Raw genomic sequence first — 19,033 nt, forward strand, 5'->3', positions numbered from 1 at the left:
ATTCGCTCAACCCCTCCATGCCCCGCTCTCTCTCTCTCTCTCTCTCTCTCTCACTCACTCACTCACTCACTCACTCACTCACTCACACAAACAAGCACACTGTCTGTCTGATTGGCTAAAAAAAAAGTGTTTATTTGTGGTCAATCAAGACACACGTGGAGACGCATTTTAAATTCAGGTGTGAACTGACGAACTGAGAGCTGAACACCTGTGATTGGATCACCTGAGACAGATGTTACAGTAATACCAGGTGTGAACAGGGCCTGAGTGGTCACTGACTAAATGCCCATATGTGGTCTAGACTGAGAAGAATCAGTCGGCATATCCAAACTTCATGTTGAAATGTTTACAGATTATGTCAAATATGATCAGATAGATTATATTTCACAGTGTCTTTCTAGCCGCAGGCCTGAATGTATGGAATGCCATCTTAATCAATATTAAATAAATAAAAAAATACAGCTATGAAATAAACCCTGAAAACTAAAATTAGATAGATAGATAGATAGATAGATAGATAGATAGATAGATACTTTATTTATCCCCTAGGGGAAAATCATGATTCAATTATGTAATAAACGTAACAATATATAAATAAATGTCAATATAAATATATAAATGAGTCATTACATAAATAGCTATACAAATGAATCAATGAATAAATGAATAAATAAATAGCTTTTTATATTTAGAATTACCTTATTTCTGGACTTTTATTTCCGAATGTCACATTTATGACTCAAATTTATATTTACATTTATTTATATATTTCTACATTTAGTACCTAATTTATTTATTTCAGGTTTTATTTCATAGCTGTATTTATTTAGTTATGTATTCATTTAATAGATTTTGATTTAGGGGCGGCACAGTGGCTCAGTGGTTAGCACATCACAGCAAGAAGATTCTGGGTTCGAACCTGGGCCTTTCTGTGTGGAGTTTACATGTTCTCCCTGTGCCTGCTTGAGTTCTCTCCGGCTTCCTCCCACAGTCCAAAGACATGCACCATAGGTTAATTGGCCACTCAAAAGTGCCCATAGGTGTGAATGTTCATGTGTATGTCAGCACTGTGATGGACTGGCGATCTGTCCAGGGTGTACCCCGCCCTCACCCAGACACTCCATATGAACAGGGCTTTCTTTCAAAACTGAAGGAAAGATGAAGAGACCAACAAGGAGGGACAGTTAAGGCACTTTAATATCAGAAATAACCTCAGATCAAATATTTTGTCCTGGTACCTGATGAGGCTTCCATGTTTAAAGCACTTCAATCTTTTACACAACAGAAAAAAAATGGTACTTCAGATGAAAGAGATCTCATCTTGCTCTGGGGTTAAGACCTTTCTTCTAATTAAAGACAAAAAATTATCCTTTAACAACAAGACTCAACAAACTCTCATTTGGCAAACTGAAAATTCATGAATGAATGGAGGGAGGAGGGCAATACTGTCCCACTATTGAAAACATTAACTCTGTAAAACCTCCATTTGCTAGTAATTTATACTCTTCAATCCAAAACAGGTTTATAGGAAACCCTGAGTGTGTGAGGCTGCACTGATGTTAAATCATCCACCATCTGAACGCTGTCATGTGTTACTGTTATAATCTTATAAAGTATAATCACTAGACCATGAATCTTATTATTAATCAGACATGTGATCAGACTGTCCAGTGGCTCAGCAGTGTAAGGACCACAGCTCAAAGAGCAGCACACACACACACACACACACACACACACACACACACACACACACACACGGGGTGAGAACAGAAAAGGAGGATGAGATGCACTTAAGTCAACAATGGTTCAACAAAAAGGATTTGACTCTTTAAGAAACACTTTAGTGCATGTATTTTGATGAGAGTCACACGTGCACATGCATATTTGTGTGTGCAACTGCAGTCGCAGGATGTGCACACAAACACACGTGGCGCTTTTAGTAAATAATCCAACAAGTGTATGTACATGCATCTCGTCCTCTGTGTGCCCCCCCCAAACAAACAAACACACACACACACACACACACACACACAACACACCACACCACACCACACCACACCACACCACTGAGGCCAGAACCTCACTATGGTCCTAACAGTTAAAATACTCACTGGATTTAGACCCTGATTATTACCAATCAACTGATTAAAGAAATTCAGATTTAGTCAGATTCTAACGTACAAAACAGATTTTGGCACGAGGCAGTTCAGGATGCACACTGGTGATGAGGGTCCTGCTGTTGTAAAGGCACAGTGTGTGTTTATGTGTGTGTTGATACACACTCTCGACTCGCAGATCAGAAGACAAATCATGGCGTAGCAAACGTCATGTGGCATCATCGCCATGGACACCACCCTGTTTGTTGACAGGACTTCATGTTGACATGGTCAGCTCTAACTTATCAGGAAGCTGCAACACAGAATGAGACTTTTAGCCAATAGGAAACAAGGCACTGTGTCAGCCAATCACAGCAGGTAGAACAAGATCAACAGAAATAAAGGTGTGTCTCTACCTGTATGGATACCCATGGTACTTAGCTCTGAAAATGGACAGCAGACAGCTGAAGAACAGCATCACCAGACCAATACCTGCTACACACATGACTGACATGTGTGCGCGCGTGCGCACACACACACACACACACACACACACACACACACACACACACACACACACACACACACACACACACACACAGATGGCACAGTTCATGTTGATCATCAGCATCATGTTTGGACTTTTCATTTCCACATTAGTGATACATACTATGGTCATATATTCTACATTTTACTGCCTTTATGTCCATAACTGTTGATTGTTGCTGTTCATCACTACTACATGACTGTCTTAAACGGTTCTGTAAATGAGATTTTAAACAATAATACAGCAGCAAACAACTGTTTTCTATGTAAAGATATAGGGGAGTAATGGCATTCTGAGCAGAGAAGAAGCCACACCTCCTCTGTGTGTGTTGTAATCTGATTTTTTCTGGTCATTGTTTTGGTAGCTGATCTGGCAGCAAGTTCATGTTAGTGCATATGCGTCCCTCCTGTTAAACTGTTGGTCCTCCCATGTTTATAAACACAGAGGCTCAGCCCACAGGTGAGATGCCCCAGTGCTGTGTTCAGGTGACCTTCCAGAATTTCCTCCACTGAAGAAGAAACCATGTTTTCATCTAAACAGGCCTCACACAAAGAAAGAGCTGAGACCAGAGCACAGGTGGACTGGACTGAGGACTACCAGCTCAAATCCTGGTCAGCTGGTAGACTGTCAAAACATCCATAAAGTTTGTTTTCCGGCTCCATCAGTGGTGTGGCCGGTCCCAGTGGATCAGTTAAAGGCTGAATTTCTTTCCCAATACTGGTCTGGTTTACTGAGAAGAGAAACCTACGAGCTGCTAAAGGGTCCAGCTGGACTCAGAATTGGTCTTTCTTCTCCTCTATGAGGCAGTAAAATATACAGGACTGTTTCTCAACAAGTAAAATGTTTCCATCATTAAAGATGATGACAATGATGATGATAATGATGATGATTACCACAACTTCCCAAAAACAGAGTGATCTACAGAAATTCTCTTTAACCATTTCAACCCTTATTTCCTTTAAATCTACCCATATGTCCTCTAGTGTCCCTCTCACACAGACGGGGACAGAGGCTTCACATATTTGAAAAACATCCATCTGTTGGATAGACTCTAAAAAAGCAGGTGCCCACAGGAAAACTAGAAAACGAGCTGGTGATCCAAGGAGCACTAGTGTGTGTTTGTGTGTGTGTGTGTGTGTGTGTGTGTGTACATACTCTTCCTCTTTCCAATGTCTATGTCAGAGGTGGCAGCCTCACACAGCAGCACGATCCCCGTGGTAACCGCAGCATCTGATAGTGAGGTCAAGGTTCAGACAGGAAATAAGATGCATGACCTCAGACCACCACAGTTCAACAGCTACAACCAGGATCTACTTTAAAGGTCAGGCCTGTGGAGGGAGGTGTGAAACTGATTAACACCACAGCTGGAGGAGGAGCATAGCTGACACTGGGGATCTGATCCACCTGGCTGAGGGGGGCTGACATTAACCTCATGGTGTGTTAGAGTGACTCAGTTCAGTGTGTGTGTGTGTGTGTGTGTGTGTGAGTCAGCTTAAGGATACTGAAGAGCAGGACGATGTGAGTCTCAGCCACAAACTGAGCCTGACTGCTGCCGTGGATGTAACTCTGAAAACAACAGGACAGTTAAACACAGCTCTGATGATCACTTCACATATCACACTGTCAGTCAGGATGGACTGTGACTTACAACTTGTCCAGTGCTGGGGTTCTTGTGTGCATACGGTGGTCCTCTGATGTGGTTCCACATCTGGCCTGAAGTCATGATCAGGACAAAGCACTGACACACAGAGAGAAGAAAATAGGGAGGACATCATAAAGACCAGGATTCATGAGAAACTTGGCTGGAGACTTTATTCATTCAGTGTGTGCAATTCTTTATTTCATTCACTGTGTGCAATAATCATATTTGTTGATGAACTTATTATAGTATTTTATATTCCTGAGCTAGATGCAACACACTTTTGTTCTTTTGTGTAAAGTGTGAATGACAATAAATTCTTCTTGTATTTCTCCTGATCTGTGCAGCAGCAGGTGAACATGTCTGTGTAACATGGAGCTAAATAACCAGTGGAGATTCTCAGCGGGCAGCTGAGTTTTCATGCTTTGATTTTGAAATGAGACGAAATGTTGTGCTGTTTTTGATATTGCTTGAATATGTTTGTTGGGATGAAGATTTCAAACATCACTTACTCATTTGTGTGAGCAACTTATTAATTTGTGCCATTGAACTTTGGTCATATGACCAAGAATATGCTCACAGAGAAGATGCTGCTGCTGCTGCTGTTGCTGCATTAACCCTTACAAGCAACAGCAAAACACAGCAGCACCACTTAGTAAAGTGGTAAATGATCATCTGCTCATCAGTTTCAGATTCCACCTCAGTGCTTTTCTTCACTGATCTCAGCTCAGCACAGATCACTGCAGACCCACTGCATCTCTGGCCTGGCTGTCATGTGGTTCAGTATTTTCTGATGTGATCTATGGAGAACCACAGCGCTCTGCTTTTCTCTCTTTATGTTTCACATCTTGGTCATGACTCAGTCATGGACTTAAATGTTCACTGCTACACTGATGGTACTCAGCTGATGATGTCACATACTCAGCTGAACCTTTTAGGTCAGGCGATCATAATGATGTCACATGATTTCCTGCTCCTACATTCAGATAAAACTGAGATGCTGGTCATCGGCCCGACACAGACACCAGTTGGTTGATCCTGATTCACACCTTTGTGTCATTCACACTGGATTATTTGTAATATTTGTGCACCAATTTTAGCTTCCAACAGTGTCTTTAAGGTGTACAGACTTTAATGTGCTTCTACTGACACACACAATCTTGAACGGGCAGACCTCATCACACTTGTCTGATCTACTAAAACATTATGTCCACCCTGTGCTCGCTGCTCTCCCAACACAGGGCTCCTGTCTGTCCCCAGACTTAAAAACACATCTGCAGGCTGCAGTGTCTTTTCCTTCTGGGACAACATCACTGCTGACAGAGGAGGTTGTGTGGCTCAGGCCCTGTCCATCTTCATGTACGTTTACAATCCAGAGTTTTGTCATCCTGACTGTTCACACTGTAAATTCACAATGTTGCTCTTCTCTGTACACTCCGCCGCCGTCTCGCCTCCTCCTCTCTTCCTGCTGTTTCTTCCATCTTTTTCACCCTTTAGTGTTTTTTGGGGAGGTTTCCTGAATCAGGGTCTTAGGATAGAGGATGTTGTGTGCTGTAGAGATCGTTAAGACCCTTGAGGCAAATTTGTGATATTGGACAACATAAATAAAACTGACTTGCCATAACATACACTACACACTTAACATAGTGCTAGTTTTTTTTTTTCTCTGTCATTTTTTATGATTAATGATGTTAAGGTGAGGCTTTAACATAACGAACCTGTTGTGCTTTGCGTTCACAATGCACAGGTTAAGCAACCCGCAACTCGGACTTGAGGCGCACCTGGAAAGGTGGTCTCAGCAAACCAAACTGAGACTTCCTCAACAGGTGGTCTCAGTTCGGTTCGCTCCAAATGCGCTATGTTGGCAACACTGCAGGCTGTAAACGCCCCCTAATAGAAACTGTTTTCATCACATCATTTTGAAAGAGCAACAGCCAATGGAAAACTCCAACTCAGTCACGTGGCATTCAGCTGACCAATGGTGGAACTATGATTACTCAGTCAGTCAGTGACATATGCCATTGTAGGGCTGGCCCCGCTGTTGCTGTCCAGCCAAAAACTATATACAATGTATTTGTGATGATCAATTAATATCACTCATCTACATCTATTTTGAAGACCCAAAGAAAGAAAGAAAAAGATCCAAATTCTTGTTTCCAATTTCACATTTGTCATCAGAAAAACAGTCTACAGTGTTTTAAAGTTCATGCTGGTTGTTTTGTTGGAGGTCAGCCTGTTCAGCCACATCCTAATCTACCAACGTTTGACCACTGCTCTTCATTAGTCGTTTGCAGAGTGTGTGATTCACAGAGAGCATTAAGTGTATCAATGTACACATGTATGTATGTGTGTTGGCTGCTGTTACCAGTGCAGAGAAGGCCCAGACGTTCTTGTTGAAGAGAAACTCCAGATTGTGTCTTCGTAGATACGCCAGTCCTCCAATCACAGCCAGGAGGAAGCCCAGCAGCAGAGGCCCGGCATAGTTGGGAGGACGGATGACTCGGATCTGAAACACGGGCAAACAGGACTGTGATCACCAGAGGCTGCTGTCATCACGGTCACTCAGACACAGACCTAATGATACAGCTGACACTGACCTGCACATCGGTCCTGTCTGCCACCCATCTGGCCAGCTGCTCGGCTGCGAAGCCTCTGACCTGCAGCTCGTAGGTATCAGACCTGCGAGGTTTCCCTTTGGACGGGAAGTGGAGGAATGTTGGAGCAGAGTTCATATTCAGCTGCAACACAAACACAAATACAGTCACAACAGAGTATGTTTAACAGTGGTTGTTTATCTAATCCAGCTCAACTTTCAACATCTGTAAGTAACTAAAGCTCAAAATAACTAGGAGTTTATTTACAACTATCTGACTTAGGTAAGATAAATTGACCTTTTACCTTTCTTCAATCCTCTAAGCACCTGTACTGTAACACTGCTCATTGTCAGCTGTTAGTTTAAGACAGATGCACATCCACTTACTGATGACACCTCAGAGTCTGAATGAACTGATTGCAAGAACCTGCAGAGCTGTTTCTGGACATTGGTCTAAGAGTTTGTTTCATTCAACCTCTGGTCACTGTCCAGTCCGAGTCTGTCAGTGAGTCTGCTTGTGTCCCTGTCAGGAAACTTCTCCTGGTTATGATCATATGATCACATATACTGAGCTGCAGGTTTTATTACTGTCTGACCATGATCCAATATCCATTTTAATTCTACTTACATTACACAGCTTAGAGCAGTGGCTCTCAAACTTTTTCTCATCAAGGACCTTAAACTGGCACCATATTATTATCTTATAATTAATAGATTTGAATTAAAAATATAACCTGCATCACAGGTTTCTCTTTATGGTTTCCTACATGGTGTACTATAGTGTTTAGTATATTCACCAAAGAGGATGTTGATCTGTTGTGGCAAGAAAGATTTATACAGACTTCAATCCAAGCACAAACACTGTAGACGTGTGGTTCACCAGCAACGTGTCAATGAATTAGATGCAAAACATCAGTTTGTAAAACTAAAAGCAGCTGTCCATGCTCTATTTGTGGACATATCGAAGTCGTGCTTCCTTCCTTGTTTTTCATGGCACATTTTTGTATGTACTTTGGAACATGTCAGCAGCAGTGAACACTACATATGATTTGTTGGCTGAAACACGTCAAAATGTCTTGCTGTGTCTCAAATCAGATACTGCTGCTTTGCACAAGTGACTTACGACCGAACACTTTACTGTAACATTAAAATTGTGCCGTGATCAGCAGTAAATATGAGTATGGAAGAACCTGATTTGATGCACAGTATCTGGTTGTATAAATTGCAGAAGCAAAAACTAACAGAAAAACGTTTTCATTTACACATCTGAAGGTCTACAGGTTTTCAGTCCAACACAACAGCAGCTCAGTTCACTGACCAGTGAGACCAGCTGGCCTCTCAGCCCTCAGTCACACAGACTCTGTCTTCTGGTGTTAATGCATGAATGGCTTTTAGACTTTTAGAAAACAAGATGTTGTCTCACCATCTGAAAGACGTCTGAGCCTTCATCAAAATCAACAGATGCAAAGAAGACTTTGTTGGTGAAGGCAGAGGAATAACGCCAGGAGTTAGCCAGCACCTGAAACTCTTCATCTGCTTGTCTGAAATGAAAACATACATTTAAATTCTTAATTCAGAAAGAAGCCAACAGTAGCAGCAGCATCAGTACTTCTTCCCTCTGCTCCTGCCTTTTACCTGCAGACTCCACACTGTCTCTGTGGCTGCAGCGCTGTGAACATGATGACCACTGAGTAGTTTCTGGGAGGAGCCTTGACGAAGCGACGAAACTTATCTCCGTTCATCCTGATGACTGAACGTTTGGAGGCCCACTCCATCATCTGAGTCACCTTCTCTGACAGTAGAGTCTACACAGGGCAGACAGTGCGTTAGGCACAAAGACAGGAGGACTGATGGAAAAGGCCAGGAGCTGTCCTCAGGCTCAGAAACAACACAGGACCAGACAGACAGCAGAGACAACAAGCAATTCACTCATAAACATAAGAACAATACAAAATATATCCATTTAAAGACTGTTTAAAAAAAGTGGCCAATTCATATCATGTCAACCAGTGAAAATTAATTTAACAATCTACACAGAGTCACCTGAACACATCCAGATGTTCTAAAGTCTTACAGCCTCTGGAATAAACACATGCTTGTTTTAGTCAGGAATATGTTTCACACTGCCTGACTAGGCAGTGTGAAACATATTCCTGATTATATTTCAGACTGCCTGTCCTTAATGACTTCAAATAGTCATTTAGGACATGTGTGTGTATGTGTTGAAGTCATGTGTGTCTAATCACACATAGCAGCCAGGGGTCTATTCCAAAAAGTAGGTTTAGTGAAAACTCTGAGTTCCTTAAATTTGAGATGAGGGAAACTCTGGGTTTTCTGAAACTGAGATCACTTTAACTCAGAGTCACATACCATGGTATCATGGTCAGTTACCATGGTAGCTGACTCCAAGTTTCTGTCTGTTTCATCCTGACAAGCCTGAAGAAGCTGTTTGACACAGGCTTCATGTCCTCATTCATACTATCTCTCTAAGTGCAGATCAGAGACATTTTTTTAAAAAACAAGTTTAATTTAAAATCCTGACTGGACACTAGTTTGTTACCTGAGACCTGTGTTTACGAACATGACCTCTTTTATTATCAATCTGTGATCAGTGTGAGGACAGAGACAGAGATCTGACATTCAAATATTACACATGGTAAATGGTTGAAATATCTATTCAGTCTTTCTGAGACTCTGTGGACATTAAGATACCTGTCAGACTGTCAATCAGCTCCTCTGCACTAAAACATTTACTGAACATTCATCACTGTAAATTAAAAAATATCTGTGTGAAGCTTTAGACAGACTCTGATCTATGAAGAATTTCATTTGTGAGGGAGGATGACAGTAATTCAGCTGAAAATACTTACAAATTTAAAAAATATACATAGTCTGAAAGTGATTTAACAGCATTTCAGCTACTGTATATACAGTCATTGATGCTGTTGAGCAGTAGTGGACATCTGAAAATTTACACTCAGCTTTTACCTCGATGCTTTTTCAACCGAGAATCACCAAAATCATGAAGCTGTTCCTGGGTCAGAATCTGAGGCTACAGTCATAGATCATCATAGACATATACAATCATAGACAACTTCTTTCTGATCTGTTTCATCTATATCTATAAACTTCTGTCTGATCTGTTTCATCTATATCTATAAACCTCTGTCTGATCTGTTTCATTTATATCTACCTTCTCCTGCAGAACTTTGTCTCCATCAGGTCACAGGTGAATAATATATTTAATCTAACAAAAAGCATATTCCAGCTCTTTACATCCATTAAGAATATAAAAGTCTAATAAATAATGTGGTCTAGTGGACGACGCTGAATAAAATGTTATAGTTTGAAATAATTGACTCTTTTCTCCAGCTCAGATTCTTTCACTGCTGCTGCTGTTTTTTTTTTGTTTTTTAGTTTTTTTTTTTTTTTTTTTTAGAAATAAACGTGCTTTAATGTCACATACTCATCTTTCTGGCTCCACTGGATTAAAATGGAGGTTCTGGTCTCTTTATTTACCTGTTACCATGGTGAATTGTTGAAACTGAGCTCCATTGATGATGGCTTTTCATAGTACTCATGCATGCAGTTAACTCAGAGTGAACATACTGAGTCAACATCCTCAAACTAGTTGATTGAACTAACTCAGATCAGCTGTTCTGGAACTGAAAACTCAAACTGGGTTCATCAACTCAGAGTTTGTAATCCCTGCTTTCTGAAATAGAGCCCTGCTGTATAAAGTACTGATCATCTTTTAAACAAAACAACCTTAACAACAGATGTGAGGGATGAGTGTACAGATTGTTCTGAATGTGTTGATGTTATATCTAAGTAAAGATCGTTTGGTAGTTTGTCACCTTTTGTCACCATAAAAACACTAAATACTGTATTCTATAGTTCTCTTCTCTCTTTGTCTTATGTCAGTGATTCCACCTGGGGGTCACGAGCCATCCTATGGGTCACAGGATAAATCTGAGGTGTTCATGAGATGCATTGTGGGATATGTTAAGAAACAAAAACAAAGATCTGCTATCTGAACTGTTATCTCTAGTTTTTAATTCTGTTGTGAAAAACCAGACAATTTCACTTCTCTGGGCCTCAAACATTCAAATGAGGCATATGAGATGATCTAAGGCTGATGTTATACTTTCCACATCTGCGAGTCAGGAGGGTCCACTTCCACCATGGATGCATAGTTGTTCTTATAGTTCGCTTGAAAGACACATGTGCGGTTGGCACCCTTGCACGAACATCTACACAGAGCACCACATGCACCTTCTAATGATGAAATGTACGTCACTAAGACCCTCACAGATGTGTAGAGTATAACATCTGCCTTAAGTGATTTTGCAAAGCAAGTGGAAAACCAGGGGAAAATTATGAATCTGTTGTTAATGAGAGAGGAGCAGCAGGTTAAAGGAGGAAGTGGTGTCAACGGACCTTGGTGAAGCAGTGTTTTATCTGCTGTGCTTAGTTGACGTTAGCTAACGTGAGCTGAGCGGTGAACAAGTTCAACTGCATCAACTCACTGGACCAAAGACTCCCGGTCACATCGGAACCAGTTCACCAGCAGAACCTCTAGTTTTCTAACCGTTATCGGTGTCTATGATTAAATATCTAACACAAGTCATGTATTTAACCACAGTTATTTACTTTTAGACATCCGCAGCAACACGTTAGCTCGTCTCTGCTCAGTTAGCTTAGCTCCTCAGACTGACATGGCTCACAGACAACTTTGAACCCGCCTCAGACTTTTTCTGCAGAGAGTGTGAACTTTGTGAGCTGTGTGTTGTTGAACGTGTGTTACCTCCTTCTTCTTCTGGGCGTCGGTGAGGTCATGGTTGAAAGCCAAGAGGACAAACAGCGAAATGAAAAGTTTTCCAAACATTCTGCAACAGCTCCGACCACTCACTACACCGCCTCCTGTCAGCTCACCATAGGTCAGCTGTCAGCCAATCACAGCGAGCTGTCACTCGCTGCCGCTTTTTTCTCTCAAACTTTATTCACACACACACACACGCACACACACACACACACACACGGACACGCACGCACACGCACGCACACACACACACACACACACGACAACAACGTGTAAAAAATAAAACTTTTTGTTTAACTTTACACTTTATAGTTTAAAGTCATTCATGAAGTGAACTGAGTCTATGACTGTGAGGCGTTGGGTTGATTTATTTACATTCACACTCATGAATAGAATATTTACCCAGTAAGACTATTAAACTGAAAACTGATCCATTTAACTGTAATTTATCATCGTAAAGGAGGATATCAGAGCTTTCAAAAAAACAGGGATATCTATGATTTTAAAGGACAACATGCATGCGTGGACGTCAGGTTTTCAGTCAGTGGTTCACTTGTTACCGGGGTAAATCACCATGGTAACTAATACTGAACTCACCTACTCTGTGGCATTTAAACGTCAGAGGATCAGATCAAAACCTGTCAACAGCCCAACTACTGACCAATCAGATCACTGGAAAAACTGATTCATTATTCCTACAGGGTCCTAACAGGGACAAATGAGTTTACAATAAAGATCAGTATATATTTGTATCAGTGGGTGGTTTTGTTGTTTGAATCATTTCATGTGTCCACTCTGCTTTTAAAACAGAGCTTTTAACAAACAGGAGAGTTTCTCACACTAGATAACTACATAATAACTACTAGAGCTTCATTTTGATTGAGCAAAGATCATTTAATCCCAACAGGATTACGGATATGGAGGACTGAAACTGCAAAAATAAAAAATAAATACATAAATGACTAAAGAATAAAGATAAATTGATATGCCACTTAAAGCACCAAAAATAATATAAAAATACAGCCATTAATTAAGTAAAAACGTGACATAAACTGATATCTGTCTGTTTTAATTTACTTGTGTGTGATTTAGACAGAAATAGGTATAGACAACTAAGGTACTTAGCTAATCTATCCGAAAATAGGTCAGGACTGTTTTTCATGTGGACGCTCTAACTGTTTCAGGGTGTAATTGAGTTCACTAGATGGAAGTGTCTATCTCCTGTTTACCTCTCCTGCATGGACCTCGTGCACCAGCAGCAAGGTATTAATTATCTTTCCACACAGTGATTGTTTGGACCAACGGATAGAAAGGGACCCAGCACAGGGCTGCAGGTGAGCCGGCCCAGTGGAGAAAGCTGGGAGGAATGGACACACAACAGAGCTCCTGACAACAGGAAAAGACCTGTTGGCTTGGTGGATCATCACGCTCGAGCATGAGAGGCGAGTAAAACTGCATGAACTTGTTAAATGCCACACTGTGTGGGTAGTGCCAGTGTTTCACCTTCCACCCCTGAGGTAAACTGGAGCTTGTTGGACCAAGCAGCCTGTAAAAAACAATGTGGGATTCCAATCCATCAACAATGTGGTTTGTCCAAGAAGCTGCAACCAACCGTCTCACCCCAACCCAATGCCCACCACCAGACTTGCACATCCCAACACCAAATTAGCTACCACAGGAGAACAGGACATGGCTGTAAATGCAGAAATGCCTTCTCTCCAATTCTCTTAAGTATCTACACCTGAAAAAAAGCAGAGATGGATGTCCATTTGAACAACAAAGGAGAAGGTTTATGGAACCTTCCAAATCCTCCTTAATGACTTTTCTGAATTGCTGCAGGAAAAAAATAGGATGTTACATTTACAACATCAACAAAACGGATGGCAGGTGCATTAGTAGCAAAGGGGATTGGCATACAGAGGGGCTAAATTGTATGAGGTCTATCAAAAGCCAAGTCCACATCTGATATCGCCTTATCTTTGACATTGAAGAGTGTCACAGATGTATATCATGAGATATGAGATGTGGAGAGATCCTTGGTTAATGATCTGCAGACAGTTAAAGGCACCATGAAGATCCATCAAGTATATGTCATAATGCTGAACCATTACATTTAGCTGAATAAACATTTACTGTATTGCGGTCAATAGGTTTTATTTGCCAATGAGGGAAGATGTGGTCTGGTACACACATGAGAGTGTGGTTGGACGTGTGTCATAACCAAGACCAGTGAAGTCAAGGCACATGGAGCTTAGTGACTTAGTGTGGAAAGAAAAAGTAGGCGTCAGTTTACTTCTCAGGCTGAAATGAGATATAGATGGACTTAGTGCACAAATGTAATGTTGTGGTCAGATGCTGTCAGTGTGTTTGAGTATTAATGCTTGAGCCACATCAAATTCCGGCTAAAATATTTTTGAAACAGTAAAGCCACTTTGACCCGGACTTTACTGCAATACCTCTACTATCTTTGACGCATGAAATACCTTCTGTTTTTCGTCCGTTACGTTTCTCTACAATAGCCTATTGTTTGTGAGTGGTTGAAAAATGAATTGATAAAAATGGAGGTGAACTGAAAAATGGAGTGATAAAATATCAAGTGATGTGATAAATTTAAAGTTGATTTGATTAAATCAGTTGTGATATGAACACAGAGCCATGTTTCATCATTTTCCCATTCTTACATTCATCATTCATAACACAACATTTGCCATTTATCATTTCAGGAAAGTGGCTTCAAGGGTGAAAGTTACAAAAAAATGCATAGGTATTAATAAAGGAAGTGATTAAATGTATGTAAATTGCTTTTTTTCCTTATCGACAGACAAGTGCTTTAAGGTGTTAAGGAAATTGAAAAATAGTGTGATAACTTATCAGTTGATTTGATAAACTTGATTGACATTTTATTTGGAACAGTACTGATCTAATAATCATCTGGGCTGTGTTACTTTACTGAATACCATTCATCATTCACAACCCCAAATGACTGTTATCATTTGCAGCAAGCAATTTTTGTTACCTCTGCCCAAAATGTCAATCAAAAACCATGCCCACTGAATTGTGTGGACTTGGGGCAGCTAAGTGTCGCCAGAATGCACTGCGCGGTGCAGTAACAATGGCGGAAATTCTGAGCCAGGCTCAACCTGTGACAAGAAAGAAATAATAGTAACAAAAACAAAAAGAGTGGAAAACAATAACCTCTCCCTCTCTCTTGGAGAGAATATAAGAATGTCAGATGTCATTTCTGTACCAGTGCCCAAAAGAAGTCTTATTCAAATCAGAATGACATGTTGTTTGAACAAAAACACAAATCATTTTTATATATATTTTGGATTTGCCCCGTTTGTTTCCTTTCTGGACTAAAATTCACATAATTTTGTCTACCTGAAAGCTTGATAGCTATCTCTAGTCTATCCGTAGTTCTCTTAGCAGAAACGTTAGTTGCATTCTAGTTAACTTCGGCTAAACTGCAATATTTCCTGTAGCTATCGAGTAAAGAACTTATAATAACTTGTAATATAACAAGCTAATGTAGCGATTGAGCTAATTAAGGTTCACCATACTACAGGTAAAAATGATGGAAAAGAATGGACAGGAACAGCAGCCGATTTCTTATCTTTATCTTTCTTTACTGTTAACGTTACAGTTCTGGGGCAGAAATGTTAACGGTAACATTAATTAATCCAACGTTCTGTTAGCACAATAATCAACTAATGTCAAGTAGGGTACCACACAGCAGGGTTTGTAGCCAATTCATTGGTATGTCTACTGACCATGGTCGGTAAAACAGATCACTAGTTGGACAAGTGGTCCAGACCATAAGGACCACTGAGCAACTGGTCTGGACCACAAAAGACCACGAGACGGATGTTTGAGCAAATGGTCCGGACCACAATGACCACGCAATGGACCAAGGAAGAACTTACAAGGAGCATATGGACCACTAGTTCATACAAAGCTGCAATATTCAGTGTAACAATAAGAATATAGGCAGTATCGATAAGTCGAGTATATTTAATGGACAGTTATATAACTCACCTGTTTAAATTTTATCTAGGCTGAAAATAATGCACAATGAAGGCGTGGCTGCCCAAAATATGTACTTGCTAGCTGTCTGCTTGGAGTCATCTCAGCTTATTTAAGCCACTGGTTGACTTTGGTTGTATTTGTGGTGTTAATGCCTTTTGGAGGCTTTTTCATGTAAATATCAGACAAATAATATGGCTTGCTGTGAGGTTAATTGTACTAATTAATAATACTTCTCTTCAGAAACCTTCGGCTGACACCACGGAGGTTACATCCATCTTTATATACACTTACTTACCAACTTTAATAAATCTCCATGCGTTCTACCCTTAGAAGGGAAAAGCTCATGTGAATCTTAAAATTGTTTTGCTGGTTGTGTTGTTCATCATTAAATGAAGAAACATCTTCTTGTGAACATGAGCTTGCGATCGAACTTTATTATATTACCTGCGTGCCTCTTCAACATCCTGACTTCTTCAGTTACTTCTTCATAGTGTGTTCCTGTTTCCTAAACGCACCACACTCTCTAACACATAGCTCCCTCTGCTGGTCACCTATGTTATTACACCTGACTCACTGACTATCAGCACATCCCCCTTTCTTTGAGGCTATGAACAAGATAACACATAACTAAACACGTATTTCCTTATATCCATGAGTCATATCAACATCAAAACGTCAACGTCACAGCATCTTTCTTAGCTTGCCTCTGTTGAACATTTCAGAACACTTTCCTGTGTCACTAAGCTCTTTTATACAAATACACAAATTTCAAAGAACATAAATCATGTTTACACATAACATAACAATTCACTGATTTACAAATCAAGTCTAACTGGTCTTTTGATTTGACGCTCAGGCAACTCTGCAGAAGCAGTAGTTTGTCTCTGTCTGCACATGCCCATCTGATTTCAGCTCAGGCACTGTGTCTGCATATGACACAGCATCGATTCCATCTGCACCATCACACTGTGTCTCCTGAAAACTCTCTTTGGTTTTCAGAAGGTTGCGACGGTTCCTTCTGAGTATGTGTCCTTCCTCAGTTCTCACTTCATACGACCTCGGTCCTACTTCCTGAAGAACAGTAGCTTTTCTGTTCCAAGCATTCTGGTCTTGGATTCTCACCACATCATCCTTTGCAAGTGGTTTGAGAACTTTAGTTGACTTGTCGCAACACTGCTTTTGCTTATATTTCAGATTCTCCATTTTTGTCTGAATCTCTTTACTCTGCTTGACTTCTGTGTAGCAGGGCAGGGTTGTGCATAGCTTGCAACCCATCAACAGTTCTGCTGGGGATAAACCGCAGTCAAGAGGAGCAGTCCTGTAGCTCAGCAGAGCTAAATAAGGATCTGACTTACTGTCTGTAGCCTTCTTCAGAAGCTGCTTGATGATGTGCACCCCTTTCTCAGCTTTACCATTTGCCTGTGCATGCTGAGGACTGGATGTGACATGGTGGAAACCATATTGTTTTGCAAACTGCAACCATTCCCTGCAGTTGTAACAAGGACCATTGTCACTGACTACAGTCTCTGGTATTCCATGCCTAGCGAAGATTGACTTGATATGTGTGATGACATTGTTGGCAGTTGCATTTGTGAGCAGAGCAATTTCAGGGAAATTTGAATAATGGTCTATTACCAACACATAGTCTTTCCCATTGTAATGAAACAAATCTGTTCCTACTTTCTTCCAGGGTGCAGTGGGAAGATCAGGAATCATCATGGGCTCCCTTGCCTGTTTGCTCTGATGTCTCTTGCATGTTTCACACTTTCCAATCATGTTTTCAATGTCCTTGTTGATACCCGGCCAGTACACAGTGTCTCTTGCTCTCCTTTTGCATTTTTCTATTCCAAGGTGTCCCTCATGTATCCTGTGTAGTATATCCGGTCTCAGGCTGTGTGGAATTATAATCCTGTTGTCTCTCAACAAAAGTCCACTTGCCACACTTAGCTCTGACCTGACATGATAATATTTTGGGCAGGACCCTTTGGGCCAGCCACTGTGGATGAGTTCCATCACTGTTTGTAGCTCCTTATCTTTAGCTGTCTCTTCTCTTATCCGTTTGGATTTTCGTCAGTCACTGGCAGAGACTCGACTATCATGTTAACGTGACTTTCTACTTCTTTTTCGGTGGAGCTTGTGTGACTCATCTCTGGCGCTCGTGAAAGTGCATCTGCTAACACTAGGTGTTTGCCTGGCGTGTATATCAACTCGAAATCATACCTCTGCATTTTCATGATGAGGTGCTGGATCCTCGGCGACATATCATTCAGATTTTTTTTGATTATTGACACAAGGGGGCTATGATCTGTCTCGACTGTGAAGGTGGGAAGGCCGTATACATAGCAGTGAAATATCTCCAGTCCATAAGCCAGTCCAAGACATTCTTTCTCAATTTGGGCATATCTGGCTTCAGTCTGAGTCATAGATCTGGATGCATATGCAACTGGCTTCCAACTTTCTCCTTCAGCTTGAAGCAATACAGCACCAAGCCCGTCCTTCGATGCATCTGTAGAAACCTTCAGTTTCTTGGTTGGGTCATAATATGCAAGCACAGGGGCAGTTGTCAGAGTGGTCTTTAGAGCATTCCATTCCTGCTCATTTCTCTGTGTCCACTTGAATTCTGCGGAATCATGGAGTAGCTCTCTTAGTGCTGACGTTCTCGCTGACAGGTTGGGAATTAACTTTCCGATGAAGTTTATCATCCCCATCACTCTGAGCACACCTTTCTTGTCTGTGGGGCGTTGCATGCTAAGGATGGCTTTTATCTTTCTTTCATCTGGCTCTACATCTCGAGCAGACAGTATGTCCCCCAAGAATGTTACCTCACGTACACCAAAATAACATTTGGAACGGTTTAGCTTTAGGCCATTTTCACGTACTCTTGGCAGCACCTTTGTTAGTCTTTTGTCATGTTCCTGTAAGGTGGAGCCCCAGATTACTACATCATCAACATAACAACGGACCCCTTCTAAACCCTCTAACATGTTGTCCATGGCACGATGAAAAATTTCAGAGGCTGAGATTATGCCAAATGGCATTCTGAGAAATCTGTATCTTCCATAGAGTGTGTTGAAAGTGCAGTACCTTGAACTTTCGTCATCCAGCTTAATTTGCCAGAATCCCTGCGCTGCATCTAGCTTTGAGAAGTATTTGGCTCCAGCCATCTCACTTGCAATCTCCTCCCGCTTTGGAATCTGGTAGTGCTCGCGTTTGATGTTTTGGTTTAAATCACCAGGGTCCATGCATATCCTCAGTTCTTTGTTTTTGTTCTTCTTGTCCACACAGACCATTGAGTTCACCCATTCGGTTG

The 19,033-nt window shown here is 41.0% G+C and overlaps 1 protein-coding gene across 1 annotated transcript; it reads right to left on the reverse strand.

Annotated features, from left to right (window-relative positions):
* Positions 1–1,179: 1,179 nt before the first annotated feature.
* LOC111230408 (magnesium transporter protein 1-like) lies at positions 1,180–11,797 on the reverse strand. The gene is made up of 10 exons (XM_022757139.1): positions 11,683–11,797; positions 8,511–8,680; positions 8,299–8,416; positions 6,880–7,020; positions 6,648–6,788; positions 4,292–4,381; positions 4,146–4,209; positions 3,799–3,873; positions 2,513–2,603; positions 1,180–2,409 (listed from the first exon to the last, which is right to left on the reverse strand). The coding sequence occupies exons 1-10, from the start codon at positions 11,761–11,763 to the stop codon at positions 2,394–2,396; spliced, it is 987 nt and encodes a 328-aa protein (XP_022612860.1). The 5' UTR covers positions 11,764–11,797; the 3' UTR covers positions 1,180–2,393.
* Positions 11,798–19,033: the final 7,236 nt, after the last annotated feature.

The sequence above is a fragment of the Seriola dumerili genome, unplaced genomic scaffold (assembly GCF_002260705.1).
Source record: "Seriola dumerili isolate Sdu_G_001 unplaced genomic scaffold, Sdu_1.0 BDQW01000264.1, whole genome shotgun sequence".
Taxonomy (NCBI): domain Eukaryota; kingdom Metazoa; phylum Chordata; class Actinopteri; order Carangiformes; family Carangidae; genus Seriola; species Seriola dumerili.

Excerpts from the sequence above, each read along its gene's own strand:
- LOC111230408 (XM_022757139.1), bottom strand. The coding sequence starts at position 11,763 with ATGTTTGGAAAACTTTTCATTTCGCTGTTTGTCCTCTTGGCTTTCAAC. Across the intron at positions 8,417-8,510 it reads AGACAGTGTGGAGTCTGCAG|ACAAGCAGATGAAGAGTTTC; the intron begins GTAAAAGGCAGG and ends TTTTCATTTCAG. Across the intron at positions 4,382-6,647 it reads TCTGGGCCTTCTCTGCACTG|TGCTTTGTCCTGATCATGAC; the intron begins GTAACAGCAGCC and ends TCTGTGTGTCAG.